This window comes from Anoplophora glabripennis, unplaced genomic scaffold (assembly GCF_000390285.2).
Source record: "Anoplophora glabripennis isolate ALB-LARVAE unplaced genomic scaffold, Agla_2.0 scaffold2, whole genome shotgun sequence".
NCBI classification, from domain to species: Eukaryota; Metazoa; Arthropoda; class Insecta; order Coleoptera; family Cerambycidae; genus Anoplophora; species Anoplophora glabripennis.
Genome location: NW_019416325.1, coordinates 3,548,113 through 3,564,148, shown reverse-complemented (window position 1 = coordinate 3,564,148; position 16,036 = coordinate 3,548,113). Strand labels below are relative to the sequence as shown.

General features: G+C 28.6%; 3 protein-coding genes across 5 annotated transcripts in view; 1 reads left to right on the top strand and 2 right to left on the bottom strand.

The window, feature by feature from the left end:
- The window catches only part of LOC108916938 (kinesin-like protein KIF13B), a 52,975-nt gene extending 50,143 nt beyond the window's left edge, over window positions 1-2,832 (bottom strand). For both annotated transcript variants that reach the window (XM_018723282.1, XM_018723283.1), the window contains exons 1-2: window positions 2,585-2,832; window positions 1,400-1,487 (exon numbers count right to left, since the gene is read on the bottom strand). In XM_018723282.1, coding sequence (XP_018578798.1) covers window positions 1,400-1,487; window positions 2,585-2,639 — 143 coding nt within the window. In that variant the 5' untranslated portion in view covers window positions 2,640-2,832. The remainder of the gene's footprint in view (window positions 1-1,399; window positions 1,488-2,584) is intronic.
- Window positions 2,833-3,641: 809 nt separating this feature from the next.
- On the top strand, window positions 3,642-6,464 carry LOC108916719. Its single transcript, XM_018723015.1, has 6 exons — window positions 3,642-3,875; window positions 3,935-4,151; window positions 5,246-5,453; window positions 5,506-5,591; window positions 5,644-5,835; window positions 5,887-6,464. The coding sequence occupies exons 1-6, from the start codon at window positions 3,703-3,705 to the stop codon at window positions 6,007-6,009; spliced, it is 999 nt and encodes a 332-aa protein (XP_018578531.1). The 5' UTR covers window positions 3,642-3,702; the 3' UTR covers window positions 6,010-6,464.
- A 1,162-nt stretch (window positions 6,465-7,626) lies between these two features.
- On the bottom strand, window positions 7,627-15,905 carry LOC108917007 (prolyl endopeptidase). 2 transcript variants are annotated; one of them, XM_018723418.2, is made up of 14 exons: window positions 15,454-15,905; window positions 15,301-15,397; window positions 15,035-15,242; window positions 14,725-14,928; window positions 14,236-14,318; window positions 14,048-14,187; window positions 12,354-12,513; window positions 10,795-10,995; window positions 10,557-10,742; window positions 10,387-10,500; window positions 9,903-10,051; window positions 9,498-9,847; window positions 8,500-8,690; window positions 7,627-8,221 (listed from the first exon to the last, which is right to left on the bottom strand). In XM_018723418.2, exons 1-14 carry the CDS (start codon window positions 15,483-15,485, stop codon window positions 8,156-8,158), a joined length of 2,181 nt encoding a protein of 726 aa, XP_018578934.1. In that variant the 5' UTR covers window positions 15,486-15,905; the 3' UTR covers window positions 7,627-8,155. The 2 variants fall into 2 exon arrangements, with proteins under 2 accessions (XP_018578934.1, XP_018578935.1); XM_018723419.2 differs by having other exon boundaries at window positions 15,301-15,904.
- Between the last annotated feature and the right edge of the window lie 131 nt (window positions 15,906-16,036).

Below are 16,036 nucleotides of genomic sequence, written 5' to 3'. Positions count from 1 at the left end.
TAGAAAACTTTGGGTTTTTCAAATGATAGCACAATTTAAGAGGATATACAATAGACACATACATATTATCAGAAATCCGGATTAAGGGATAAGATACCTGTAGAACAAAACGTTTCCGATTTATAAAATTTAAAAAAAATTAAAAAGGGAATTAATAGAATCGTGTTTTATAGAGGACCTTAAGCATGTTCGAAACTTTTTATTGTCCAGAGCTGTGCCAAATAACGACATGTCCTTAATAATACCATAACCTTGTAAAGCATGTTCAACCAAACCTTTAATAAACTAATATCGAAATGCAATATTTCTCACAAACGAGAACGGCAAATCACTACAAACTTGTACAATAAAAAATACCCAATATAAGATGGATCCCAGGAGCTATAGTAAGTTCATGAATAGTATGACATAACATATAATATCACATTTTAATACAATATTAAGACATGTTATTGTTATTTTCAGGAAGAATCAATAAAATTCGAAAATGAATAATAAAAACAAGTAAATATCATATTTTTTACATTATGTGAAAAGATATCTAAATCCATATTTTAATCATAGACTTCAGCAATAACTAGAGATTTAACAATTCGGAAATGACCGAAAACAAATTACATTTCTTCATTTATTTCTGAAACAAACAATTAGAAAAAAATTAAGAAACTAAAAAAATATTTGAAAAATACTATTAAAAATTTTTCAGATAGATTTTACCGAAATAAACCTCGATGAATATACTACTTACTGTATTTTAACAAAATATATATAATTCGGGATCGAGATGCCATCAGTACACAACAAATAGAAACAAAATTTTACAATTTCTAAAATAAAATAACATTTAAAGTAGCAAAAACAAACTAAAAAAACGAGCTCAAAACATATTTTAATTAAACATGATTTTATCTTTATCAGTTTCTTCTGAAAACGGAAATAGTCTGATGATTTTATATTAAAAACAATTTTTAATGGTTATTTTTTTATATATGTAGTATTTATACATTTTCCATTTTTTTCTAGTGGTCTTTGGAAAAATTTACAGCAATGATTTTTTTGATAATAAAACATTGCGCTTAAAATTCTATTTCTAGCAAATATATTCTTTAAATTTCTTTTGTGTGGCAACGTAAGTTAAAAAAAATAGTAACGCTAAAATGCTTTTATTTTCGAATAAAATAATTAGATTACTCCGGATGTTTGTTGATTAACTTTATCATATCATCATAAGTTTTCCCTAATTACTATGTTTCTAATTATCATTATTTAACTTATACCTAGAGCTCATTTGTATAATTTGATAAGAAAAATACAAATGATACAAAATATTACTGAAGCCGTACAATAATATTGATTTACCATACCTTTTCAACACAAAGCGTGACATATAAACACTTACCTGTCAATTTTGTCCAATGCAGTTGGTTGGTGAATAATTGTTTGTTGTTTTTCCATTTCCACGACACATTGTGCTCCCATTTCAAGTTCTGCAAAAAAATTACTATAAACACCTTTTATTCTAGATGTACCTATTCTAAAGGTTGATTCTTCATGTAAAAACAATTTCTTTGGAAATTTATTAAATTAGATCAAGATCAATATACTGAAAATGTATGTTATAAAAAAAAAATTATAATGGAAGTAAACATGCGAATGTCTTGGGGATAGGCTGTTTACAAAACCTACCCCTAAAATGTTATTGGACAAACTTTATTACATCACAAATTAAACGAAAAAATGTTATTTTTATAAGATACTGTCCCCCTGAATTCACTATGTAAACAGTACCAAGTAATTGTCGTCACGATACTGATAGGAGCAATTATTATTTAAATTAAGTTGTCAAACGGTGAAATCCTACATACATAGACATTTTTTGGGGCACCTGTTTCTGAATAGTGTAGGTACCGAGATGATCTCATTACTGTTAATATCATAATTTGGCATTTCTGAGAAATACCTGTCGTCTCTATTTACGGTAGTTACAAAATTCAATATTTATAAAATTTAACGTAAAACAAAGTCAAATACATGATAAAAAGTTCATATTTATGTATTAATGCCAAATTTAATAATAAAATAGGTTGTCACAATAAAACATAAAAAGTGGTCGGTGTCGGTATCTGGTATCATTGAATTAATAGAAAAGTAAACATCACGATACCTTTTTTAGTCTGTTAGTCACTGTTAGTCATTATTTATCAATAGGTTAGAGAATACAATTTATTTACGAAAGTATTAACATCCAAGGATATGTTCTTCAGTGAAGGTACACAAAAGACATGTTTTTGTTGTCATGTCTGATTCTGGGATAATAGCTTTTTAACACATAAATATTTCGATATTTCTGTGTGCCTAAAAACTAAACAGCAATACATAAGTAATGCATCCTAGTTTTAGTTTCATTTTCACTTAAAAAGATTGTGACAAGACAATACTAAAAACACGATGTGACCCAGGTAGGTAAGGCAAGAAGTTCGTCGCCTGTTTCATAAAATAGAGAATGTTATAGAAATGTCCAAAAACTGTGTAACTATAAACACTTTCAATCTATTTGCCTATGGTATTATTAAAAAATACGAACCTCTTCTGTTGAAAGGACGAAGCCTTACAGCTACTTTTATTTTATCTGTAGACATTTTTGTTTGGTTTCACTTAATTTACAACAAAATATGTATTTATTTACACTATTATCACACTTTCTTTGTATAAATAATTGCTTTACTATCCATTTTCAAACATAGTAAGTCACAAGGTATCACTTATCACAACACGTAAATTCACAACTTTCGCCATATTCGAAACGTAATATTGGACATTGCGCCACACTCATATCCAGACTGCGCAAATTTTATCTATAGTTGTATTTTCCTATCCATTTTCCAATGAAGAATGAAATCTCTTACAGAGACCTCTATTTTCCGTAAGAGAAACATTATATGTCAAATTTAAGCTGAAGCGCCATCTTCCGATTTTTATTTCATACTGACAGTTACAACGTAGATTACTGCTTTAGTGGATTATTTCCAATTTTCCCTTTAAAAATATTAATTAAAAAGACCTTTTATTAAACATATTATTTTATGTATAAGTTGCAAATTAATTTTCATAAAATTCTAAACACTACCCTGAAGTGTGGAGACTACAAATGTAGTACAAAGCTAAAAAAATGTTTTTAGACTCCAAAGCAGTAGGTATTAAATACTTCTGTGAAATGTATAACGCACAGCTTAAAATTTAAGTATAGGTGCAAGCGATCTTTAATTTTACAAAATTTAATACATCAAAGATTAATTTAGACTTTTTTATCATGTTTTCAACATTGTTTTTTAATCAACAATGAAATCATTTGTGTTATTCGCATGTGGAAATTGAATTACCCACGTCTTTTTCTAGGCAAGTAGTCAGGGTCAAGGGTCAAGAGTCAATGATATTTATAATACATTAAATATCCTTGACCCTATGTATTATAAATATCCTTGGGCAGTGTGAAGTATGGCAGCACCCCACTTCTACGAATGAGGAAACTGACCTCTGTTAGACAATAGCGAAAATAAAGATCAGTTAAAAAAAATTGGAATTTGAAAGTTGGAACCTACTTAGAATAGAAATTGAGGTTAGGTTCAACCACTGCTGTCTGGTGTGCATGTGCAGCGAATTTTGTGTTTAATTTTTAGTAACATCAGGTAATATTGCATCAAAATGAATAGGGGAAAATTTCCGGATTTAAAAAAATTGATCAAAGAAGAAAATACTCCTGGGCGTCTGCAATCATTGCGAAATCCGCGCGATCTGAACCTAGGAGGTCCAAAAGTCCCAAAAAAACAATTTGCACCTAACCTTAATGTTGTTAGAAATAAAGATAAAATTAAGGAGTAAGTGGATTTTTTACGTATGAATACTGACAGTATATCTTAATATTATTATATTTCAGAGTTACAAAAAAAATTGAACACAAGCGAAATGTTAGAAATGATAAATATAGCAAACGGAACAACTCCGATCAAAGGTTTATACAGTCCTCTGGAGTATTCTCTGATGGTATCGGTCTTGATGCTAAAAGGGGCTATAGAACTAGACATAGCAATACAAAGGAAAATGATGTTACTCCTAGCATGACTGTACCTACAATTAAAAAAAATTCTTGGGAAGTAAGTCCAAAGCTACAGTTTGACATAATTTTTAATATACAGAGTATGCCGTTTAAACCCTCCATGCCCTTAGCTCTTATAATTTTTAATACGTTACAACAATCGCAGTATTTATTTGTAGCTATTTTCAACGTCTCAACTAACAGTTTAATTTTAAAAACAAGTTATTGTACCTGTTGAAACATACAAATTTATTCTTTAAACCATAACGATAGCTTTAATTTGATATACATGTTGATAGCTTTTATTGGTACATGATTAGTATTAGTATTTAAAATTTGATAACTACTTGTAAACTACTATCACAGAGAAGATATGGTTAAATTGAAGCAAAAGTGCTGAAATATTTAGGCACTTATAAAGTATTAAAAAAATACATATATAATTGGCCAGTTTTATAAGTACTATTTAAATATAAGGAAAATGTGTTAAGCGCCCCACACACTTTCGGGCTTCGTGACAGTTATAACCGAACGTGACTACACCGTACTGGTAAATATGGAAGTGTATGTGCAATCCCGAATAAAATTATCCTGAACGGGTAATCCCGAATAACATCAGGTGCCAGTTGAATTTCGTCGGGACCGGATGCCGTGATTCACCGGCCTGTTTGCTTTCCTGAGAGTGTGTGCGCTCCGAATACTGTACGTGATTGGACCGCGTGTTGGATATTAGATCGGATAGATTTTAAAGCTGTACTGTTTTCCTCCTTGACCCATCTAGAACGCTGTCTTTTCAACTTTTTCGTTTTTAAATGTGGTACCGTGATTCCAAGTAAACGCAAAATACGCTTGGACGCCATTTTACTACTAAAACGGAACAGTTAAAACAGTTCGGAGAGAAAACGAGTGTGTGTGTCTTAGCAGGATTCGGGAAACCGGCCGGGTAATCACGTTCGGTTATAACTGTCACGAAGCCCGAAAGTGTGTGGGGCGCTTTAAACATTATTGCTAAACTAAACTGTTCAGGAGGTCTTGAAAAGATCTACAAAAATAGATACCTAGATTATTGCAACTTTTAAAAATTATAGAGTGGAGAATTGTAAATGGTAGGACCCTGTCTATTGTATAGGAAATACATATTTATATGCATAGGTTGATAGGAAAAATGAAGAAAACATCTTTGATCAAATAATGGCAACAGAGGAAGATATCGAAGATGAGAAATTACCATTTCAAATATTATCTTGGACTGAACAAGATTTTAAGGTTGTCGCAAACCCTATTCATATTAAATCTGAAGTTAAGGATATTAAATCGGAACCAGAAGAAGAACTAATATCCAAGTTAACAATAAATAAAAGTAATTTTTTCCTTAGCACTATTTCATTAATTAAAAATCTTGTTTTTTTTAGTTAAATTAGAAAATTCGGATTTCCCTCTAGAATATCAAGACGAAAATGCTTGTAGCGACGAAAATCCTATCATAACTTTATGGAGAGTAAGTTTATTTTATTATTATAAATTGTATATTGTGTCGACTGTATTTTTAGCTACCAGATTCGTTTGCTGGTAAAACTGTGAGTGACGATCAAGATTGTAAAAAATTATTTGATTATACCTTGCACGAGATGCCAGAAGGACAAATAGGAAAGTTAATCTTACGGAAATCAGGACTTTTAGAAATACGTGTAGGAAAAATGAAATACAGTTTAGAACCTGGTGATCTTGGATCATGTAGAGAAGTAATATTCTTAGATCTTTAAAAATTTTGAAAACTACACTTTTTTTTCCAGGAAATTGTCTCCTTAGATATTAAAGAAAATCAAGAGTCCTTGGCAGCTGTACTGGGGCAAATACAAAATAGATTCCTTTTAAATCCGGACTGGGATTCACTTTTTAATGCAAATAAACTGTGATATGTAAAAGACTTATGATATATTCCATTTTTTTTAAATATAAGTTTACTACATGGCAAAAGGCTTACCAAAATGTAGTAAAAACTTTAAAGTTTTACATTTAAAAATTAACATTGCATTTGACTTTATTTTTTACAATAAAAAATACTTAGATTTAAAGGAAAAATAGTAAACCGAAATTATTGCTTTTATATTTTGTACGTTTTTTTATAACATTATTTATTATGCCTCTAATTATTGCTTTGTGGGCCTGTAAATTGATTTCGTAAATTAATAGAATATTTCAGTCTGTAATTAAAAAATCTAAGTGACGTGTTAATATGCTATTTTGAAACAATAATTGTAATATTGAAAAAACTAAAGAAATGAATGCCTCTAATGTTTATGATATGAATTATGCTAGTCTTGTGTTGTGTATATTTTTTGCGGAACTATTTGAAAAATTACACTTTTCTAAAAAATATTGTTTAATTTTTTTAGCAATAAGAAAACACCTATAAAATCACTACTTCACATATACTTTTTCTACTACTTTTTGCTATTTTAATTTAAAAATCTACATTACCACTAATGTGTAAAATATTTCATTTTATGCACCAATTGTTACTGATTATTTTACAGCTTGTATCAGCAAATAATAATATTTCAAAATAAATAAGTACTATTTCAATTAATGTTAATCGTACGAAATACTAGGTTTGACATTGAATGTATAGAATTATGGGGTTATTGTGGGTGCACAGCTCCCTTTACTGGACTGTTGTGTGTAATAGGACTTGACAGCTTGGTGAAACCTGACGTGATGGGGTTATATGGATCATAGATTTAGATTCAGCAACCCCAAAAACAATAAAAACATAGTAGACATAGTCTGACCTTCAGACTCAAAACTTTTTTTTTGTGGATGTTATTTATTTAAATGGTAGTTTTTTAAAATGTACTGCAACTGTTTTCTTCAAATGTTGATAATATCGTCTTTCGTAATCATTATTTTGGTCCCTCCTCTCCCCACATAAGGTTTCGTTGGGTTCTCGTACACCCTCTCCTTCTGCCCTTATGCAATTTGTACACAGCCCCTTAGTACTTATCATTTTTTTTTTCAAATTATTTACTTCCAAAATTACCATCGTAGCCTAGTTCTATATTTACTCATATTTATTAATCTCATATACGTATTTAATAATTACAATTATTTATTGGAAAATATCTTTTTTACTCAAATTATTCATTTAAAAACTTATGAGATATATGTCCCTGAACTCATTAGACGTAAATAGTTAAAGTAAAATAAGTTTATAAATTCTTTACAAAAAATTTATTGGCACCCTAAGAAAATAAAAAAGATATACAGAACGAGACCCTAAAAATAGAGCACTGCTCGACGGAGGTTAAATAGAATTTTTACCTGGAATTTCTCAGGCTCTTTCAGAGGAAAAAAGACCCGCAGACACAAACGAACCCGTACTACAGCTAATAAATACCTTAGGAAAAGGCAAAACGCCGAGTGAACGCAACAATACCGAGGGACATTTATTACGATATACATATTTTCAAAGGGAATAAATCAACAGTGAAAAAGTGTTTATCTTTTTGTTGCACAGGTTCTAATGAAGTTTCAAATTTTTTTATATAAGTTTATTACAATTACAATTTTTTACATTTAGTTAAAACGGTAATTAGCGCATATTTCAAAATCACACAATTGAGACTTGTTAACATTTAAATGCTCAAAATTTTTTTATCGAAAATTCACTCACATTTGCAACTTTTTTTTAATATCTGCTATGTAAAAATCTAGCATTATCACATTAACAATTCTTTATAAAAATTATTCTAAAATTACATGAACTAAAGCGCTACACAAACTAGGTACCTTTTTTTAACAATTCCTTACAATGATTAACAATGTGTTAATAAGTTATAAAAAAATAAGTATGTTTTTATATTTGTATTTTTTTTAAGTACGTTGCTATTAATTATAAATTAGGGATTATATCAATTTTATGTACCTAAATAGTTTAATTTTTACAAATGCTGAAGATTTAAAACTTTCTTTAAGTGCTTCTAAGACAATCTGTATAGAAAAATGTTACATGAAACTTATAAAAATATTTGGTAATTGCATTAATTATACCCATAAATCCTATCAGTCTAGGAATTTTAGATTTAATGCTCTTGAAATAAAACAATAGTAATCAGTGACTTCCTCAATCTAAAAAAAAACAATATTACATAAATAACTAAAAACACCAGTAATGATAAATCACAACAATGATATATTTTATATGTCACAGGCTAATTGCGAATCCAATCTTGTTATAAAATGCCTAGGCGTTTTATAAATCACTAGGCAAATTGTAAAATGATGTATAAAAACAATTTTTTTACAATTTCACTGAATACTTTAGGCATTTTATAAAACGTCGAAGTTATAAGTCTTATTGTAGACAGAGAACTGTTAAACTAAAAAAATTTTACAAAAATACTTACTAGTTTTGATGTGGGTTTTCCTGCACCATGACCTGCTTTTGTTTCTATACGTACCATCAATGGATTCTTTTGCTGCGGCAATTTACCAACTTTGTTTTGCAGCTCCGCTATAAATTTCAGCGAGTGTAGTGGAACCACACGATCATCGTGATCTGCTGTGAGAAGTAAAGTAGCTGGATACTGGCTCCCTTCTGAAATAGTTTACGTATATCAAATAAGAGACAAAAATCTTGTATTATTTTTAAATTTTTTTTTATTTTCCAATTCTCTAAAGTGCAAATTTTGCTGAGGTTCACTTTTCTAAAAACAATAAAAACCGATCTGGAGATTTATTTGTAATAGATCTTAGATCTAGATGGAAGTCTAGATCAAACAAGTCAGTTTGCTAAAAGTTTATTTTGGTAAAATTACCTAAAGATATTGAACAAGATAAAGTTAAACCTTAACAAAACATTTTCAAGTTTTAGTTTCAACTATTTGTTCAGTATTCATAAAAACGAAAAACATTAAAACATTCAAATTTTGTATAATTTTTAAGAAACATTGTTATTATTAGTTTTTAATACAAAGTAAGTTTAGCACTGTAATATGAAATTCATCTTTTACACAAAGTTGAATGCAAAATAAATTTGAGGTTTTTATGTTTTTTAAGCAGTATTACTTGCAGTATTTATTTTGATGTAACTCTCAATAGTAAAACCTGCTCTTTAAAAAATTAAAGATATTTTTATTTAATAAGCAACCGGAAATTCATTTCCTACAAGGTGAACAGCACTGTTTAACATTTTTAGAGTTTCTAACGATGCAGTAACTGTTTCTACATTTTTGACAAATTAAAATATGATTTTAACTTTTAACGCACTCCGAAAAAACTTTAATACACATACAGTTTATTAGATAAAAGGATTTGGAAACTGTCAATTATTAATTTTTTTTTTATTTGGTTCTCTTATATGAATAAAATTTTGCAAATTCCTTTAAAACAGTATAAAACTAACCTTTTGGTATCTGTATGCTATGCAATGGTGAATATTTAATTAAATATCTAAACTGTTCTTCTTCTTCTGAAGATCCATAGTCTGATGTCCAAGCATAACCTATGGTAAACTTATGGTATCGTAACATATCTAGAACACCAACTTGGCATATAGCAGCTCCAAACAAATCTGGAGCCTGATTGACACAAGCAGCCACTAAAAGTCCACCATTTGAACCACCTTGAATTGTTAGTTTATTCACACTTGTATATTTTTCATTTACTAAATATTTAGCTGCATACTGAAAATCATCAAAGCAATTCTGCTTCTTGTCAAAACGACCTCCATTGTGCCATTTCTCACCATATTCACTAAAAATATAAGTATTCCACAGGTTGGACAGTTTATCTCATAACGTAACCTTACCCCCCACCACGAATATTTGCTAAAGCAAAAACACCGTCGAAGTTGTTGATGAATATTATACTTGATACTCCAAAAAAGGGAGTTAAATTTATATTAAAACCACCATAGCCATAAAGTAGACAGCATTTAGAACCATCTTTAACAAGTCCCTAAAAAATATTATATATCAAAAAAATTCCAAGCTTTGACTTATACAAGGGTTTCTTTTTTCAATATTGCGTAATCAACAATAACTATAAACACACTGTTGCCAAAATGAAAAACTTTTTAAATAACTTTTAAATGGATACTCTTACACTAAGACTTGCATTATTCTCCCCTGTTTGAAATGTATTGTGATCTACCACTAAAGGTGTAGTATTACATTATTCTGCTTATACTACATTTTGTTTTGGATTCTATATTGACATATTTACTCTTTTAATTGGGACTAGTTTCCTTGGATAATTAGTTAGAATAAATAAATTGATTTGATTTACTTTACCTTTTTGCTAACAATAAACATAGGAATATTCGTGCCATCCTTGCTTTTAAAGAAAACCTGTTCAGTTTGATATAAAGAGGGATTAAAATCTCCTACTTTAGTTTCGTGAATTACCTAAAAAACCATTAAAAGTTGAATAAGTGGTTCAGTGGTTCAAATATATTTTTTACCGATTCCGAGATTTTGTCACCGTCAAAGTCGACTTTGTGGATAATATTTGGTGTTAAAAATGAACAGAAACTGAAAAACATTTCTTTATGGAAATATTTGCCAGATACAGCTGAAATTGAACCCACATCCAATTTGAAATCATATATTTTTTTACCTGACTTTAAATCATGAATTGCCATGACATTCTAAAAGTAAAATAATTAATGAGGTGATTAAAATAAATTATATAAAGATTACCTTAACATCCTTCAGATAACAGAGAACAAGCATGTTGTTATTTATAATATGTGCCCAATGAAGCACATCCTTTGGGTGTTCTTTTACCAAATCGACCCAATTCAATTCTGCATAATTTTCAATATCAATGACAATGAGCCTGCTGTTTGGAGCATTTTTGTTTGTTAAGAATACAAATTTGGTTCCAGTATTTGTAACATACTAAAATCCAAATAGGCATCAAAGTTAACATCAGAATAAATAGCAATTATAATCAAAAACAATAAAGGTCTGATATATGAAAGAAGTATGTACTTTCTGTATGTTATAACAGGCTAGTTAGTTTGAATTTCAAACAGAAAATTTTTTATAAATACATTTTATTGACTTTAAAAAGGTAGTCTCCATGCGAATTGCAACAATATTTCTTCTACCACCAAAAAATTTATTGTGTAAATTAAATTATAAAATTATAAACAATTTCTTTCTTTAGCCACGAAGTATTTCATTTACTCACTAGTGTTGAATATGAAACAAGATAGTGAGGTAATTATTAATTATTTATATACAGAGTGATTCATAACTTATCCAATAAACTTTGGAGAAATGTGAATCGATAACATCAAAAAAATTATATACAATATTTACAGGATTTTGAGAAAGAAGATATTTGAAGTCGTTAAATTTACAAACATGCTTAGCTGGACGAGTGTAGTGCATTTATTAAAATGTATTATATCAGTATTATTATGGTTTTCACAGTGCACTTATTACTGTGGTTTATTGTTTATATCAGTCTTACAACAGTTTAAAATGGCCTACGAGTATAGTAACGCAGAATTAATGGAATTGTTTTAATTTATAGCAAAACAAGGAAAAATGCTTTACAGCTTTTCGCTTGTATGCAGAACGCTTCATGGGTGCCAATTGCTGCTACTTTATTGTGTTGGTTCAAGGGGTGAGTGAAAGGGAAAGTTTGCAACTAACACATTATATTGTAGCAGACGAAAAACAAATTTTACACATTGAGAAAAAAAATAATGATAACTCTTTAAAAATAATTTTGTAAGTTACAAATCACTATTATATTAAGTATTATTTGAATAAAATTTAATTATAGATCTGACAACATGAAAGGCTGTAACAGTGGTCAGTACTATCATCGTGACAAAATCAAATATAAACAATTTATTTTTCACAATAGTGAGTAAAATATTTACTTGATAGGAACATAAAATTTTATCTTTATATACTTTTTCATCCATCAGATCCTTTAATGAATTAAAAAATAAATGTGGATATAAATGACAAAAAAAAAACAGAAAAGAAAATAAACTAATTTAAATTTGTTTGATCTAAAAAAGAAAAAATAAAATAATTTAATTACCTATACAAAAGGTTTAGTGACCTTAATAATTTTTTTCGGGATTGTTAGTTGTTAGTTACATAGAAACCAAATAAACTAACAATCCTGAAATAACACAATTTAAATTTGTTTGTTACAATAAATTTCTTATCCACCTAATACAAAAATAAGCAAACAGATCATCAAATTTAAGAATATGATTAATTGTAATTACCTCATAATCTGCATTAAACTCCGTAACGATTGGAGTCAGTTCAAGTTTTTTGGTAACTGTTTTATCAGGTTGAAACTTTGTAAAATATAACAAATTATTTTTACACCCTTTAATTGGTGTCACTATTAAGTAATTCCCACAGTGACTTACATGAGCTCCCCTTAAAAATAATTTATTATTTATTCTCTGCAACTCCTAAGTAAATAATAAATAATAATATAAAAAATAATTAACACAAATTAAGTTAGCTACTAAACACAAAAATGTTATTGCAAAAATATTGCCTAGGAATGAGTTGACCTTAATTAATATAAACATTTCCTAGTATTATTGATTTATAATACTAAATTTGACACACTATTGTTTAAAAATTTTGTATGATCTGGTTATCTCTCTAGTCAGGGAATTATGGACCGTTTGCTCGATGAAGATAATATTCCCAGGAAACAGGATATGAAGGCAAATGAGAAAAAAGATAGGAAATAACAAGCAGGAAAGGTACTTGAGTAGTGCCATTCTATATTTTAATAAAGATTTGACCTGAAATTTATAACAATAAAGTATGTTTACAAATTGTTTATTTTTCTTATTCAAAATTTGATTTTGCACTATATTTGTTACTTCCAAAAGTTTTAAACACATGAAGAAAACATATAACCTTTAAATTTATTTAAAAATTTTAAATAGATAAAAATGAAGGTGAAATGACAAATGACATAAGAGACAAATTTTTGTGGATTGAAAATACCAATAAGCTCATTTGTGTTTCCAAAAAGAGGTTATTAAGGATTATAGTTTTTCAACATAAAACATTGTTAAACAACTTAAATTATGCATATAAAAACAAGTTAAATTTTGAAATTCAAATTAAGATAATGGAGATTTTTCACGAAAAATCCACAAATGGAGAAGTCGGACATTATTAAATTATATTCGATATTCATAGAAAATAAAACATAGTTCCAAATAAAAATACTATCTAAAGTATGGAAGTGAACAAATTAATTACACAAAGATTATATAAGGAAAAATACTTTGTATCTAACACATTAGAAGAATCCTTTAAAAGATATTAGATATTAGATATAAAAAGATGCACAACGTAATGCACATATGGGATGGGAATAAATGGGGAAAATTCTTAAAGGGAACACCTGTAAGAGATTAAGTTCTTCACTGTTAATGGAAGCTAAACATGGATAGCTTAACACAAGTAAAAAAAAATAAATTGTATTACCCTTATGAAACTTCTAATTTAAAAAATTCATAAAATTTGTATGCTCATTCATCATCAAATATCGAGTCAAATATTTACATTTCAACTGGTAGGAACACAAAATAACATTTTTAGTATTTAACCAAATAACAGCCAGCAAATATCTCAGAATAGTTAGAAATTATTACAATGCAAATATTATTTATATAATCTCAACGAATCCCTAAAACAAAGCAAACTGTTATCAAAGTTGTAAAGCTGATGACATTTGAATTTTAGGTTTGTTAACCACTTAGATACAATTTGAATGTAAGTAAATAAAAAAAATAAATATGTGATAATTATTTTGCCCAAAAGAACTTGAATGTAAAAAAAGAAAGTTATAGTATAGTCAATCCATGGCCAGGCAATACAAAACTTGGTGATCTAAAGCTCAAACAGTCCCGCTGAAGTAGAGAGATATATTCTATTAGCTTACATTCTAAGTTGTTCATCATCAAATTCCACAGCCATGATATCTTTTGACTGATCCGTGCCTAGTTGATGATAATATAATTTTTGATTTTTATTGGATTTGGTTTCAGAACCATCGGCTTTACCTGTTTGATCCAAGTAAGCCTAAAAGAACACATAAATTTTGAATTTAAAAAACAAAATGTATATTACCCCATAGAAAAATCCTTTATTATCATGCATCCAAGTCATTGGCGAATATTTTACTTTTTTTAAAACCTCATCATAGTCTTTACCTATTCCACAAAATAATTGGTTTAGTTAATATAACAGGAAAAATAAAAATATAATAGGGCCGTTTCCATAAGTGAAATTTTATATAAACAAAAAATAGTCAATAAATATTATAAGATTTTTCTCACAGATGTATTGAGATCAATTCAAATGACTGTTCCATTTTTTTAAAAAATCACAAAGAATGTAATTTGAAAATTTTGCTTATTTTGTCGATTTCTGTTGTGTTCAAAAAGTAAAATCTGGACTTATATAATACAATGTATTTTGTATACAAAATCTAAAACTAAAATGTGTTAAATATTTTGCACAACCTTTTCAAAAATTATATAAAAAATGGGAAACGACCCTATTGGATCACATAGATAGACCGGTTTCCAGTGATCCAAAAATATAAATTTTACTTACCAGTTTGCACATTTTTAAATTTTATTTCAATCCAATCAGAACCACTGGCACTAAGACCGTAAGCAAAAGTTTTACCATCTTCGGAAAATGCCGTTCCAGACAATGCGACAGTACCGTCTTCCGAAAATGTATTCGGATCTAAAAATACTTTTGCTTCATCCTTTAAACTCTCCTGAACGAAAATGACACTTTGATTTTGTAAACCTAAAATTTTTTTTAATAACTAACCAGAGAAAATTGTTCTCTACATCACAAAACAGTATTATATACATGATACATGACATAAAATACTTAAAACTTGTATAATTACCCGAGTTTCTATACTGATAATATTTATTCCCATGTCGGAAAGGTATGGAATACTTTGGATAGTTCCACAGTTGAGTAACTTTATCTTTTATTTTATCCTTATATGCACAGCCATTTAAATATGGTTTAGTAATTTCATTTTGAGTTTGAACAAATTCTTGTGTTTCTTTCGAATCTGGATCTTCCAACCAACGGTAGGGATCCGCAATCTAAAAGAAAGTTTGGTTAAGATAACATTTTCTTCATGCATATTTTTATATTTAATACCTGGACTCCAAAATAATCGTCTTTAACAGATTCATCTCTTCTTGCTTCTGGATATTTAAAGGACATGTTTCTTATTGAGAAGAAAGCACTGATATTCCTAATGCATTTATTAAAATAGATGGCAAAAATATATTTTCAAACAATTTTACCTACCTAAATTTTAAAACTTTCGAAAAATAATGCATTAATCAAAATTATATATTTTTTATATATTAAATAATTTCAAGCAGCTGCAAACTTTTGTAGTTTCCATTCAATATTTGTGATTATTTCTAATTCTCTATAAATGCTCAATCACATTACACATCACTTTTTAGGTTTGTGTTTGTTCGAAACGCAGGCGTTTTCAACTCTCCACACTTTGAGCGTTTTTTGCACACTGCTTTAATTCACGAAATAAACATTTGGCGATAAATAAAATATACAATCGTTTATACACCCGTTATTTTTTATCGTAACATTCGTGTCAATGTTGCCAGATAATATGAGTTCCATTCCCTTCCATTACCAGATTATTGTTATTACATACCACAGACAATAGTTACATAGGCATTTTTCTGTGGTTATACGGTACCGAATGGTGCCACGATTCTAATTACTGAATGCATTACTCTTTTGAACAAGCGGCACCGTAAATTACAAATTTCTTTACAGCAAAAAGTAATTTGAGTTTCAAACTAACTCCATAGAAAATCTACATTAGACAAACCGATTAATAAAAATCTGTAAAAATGTA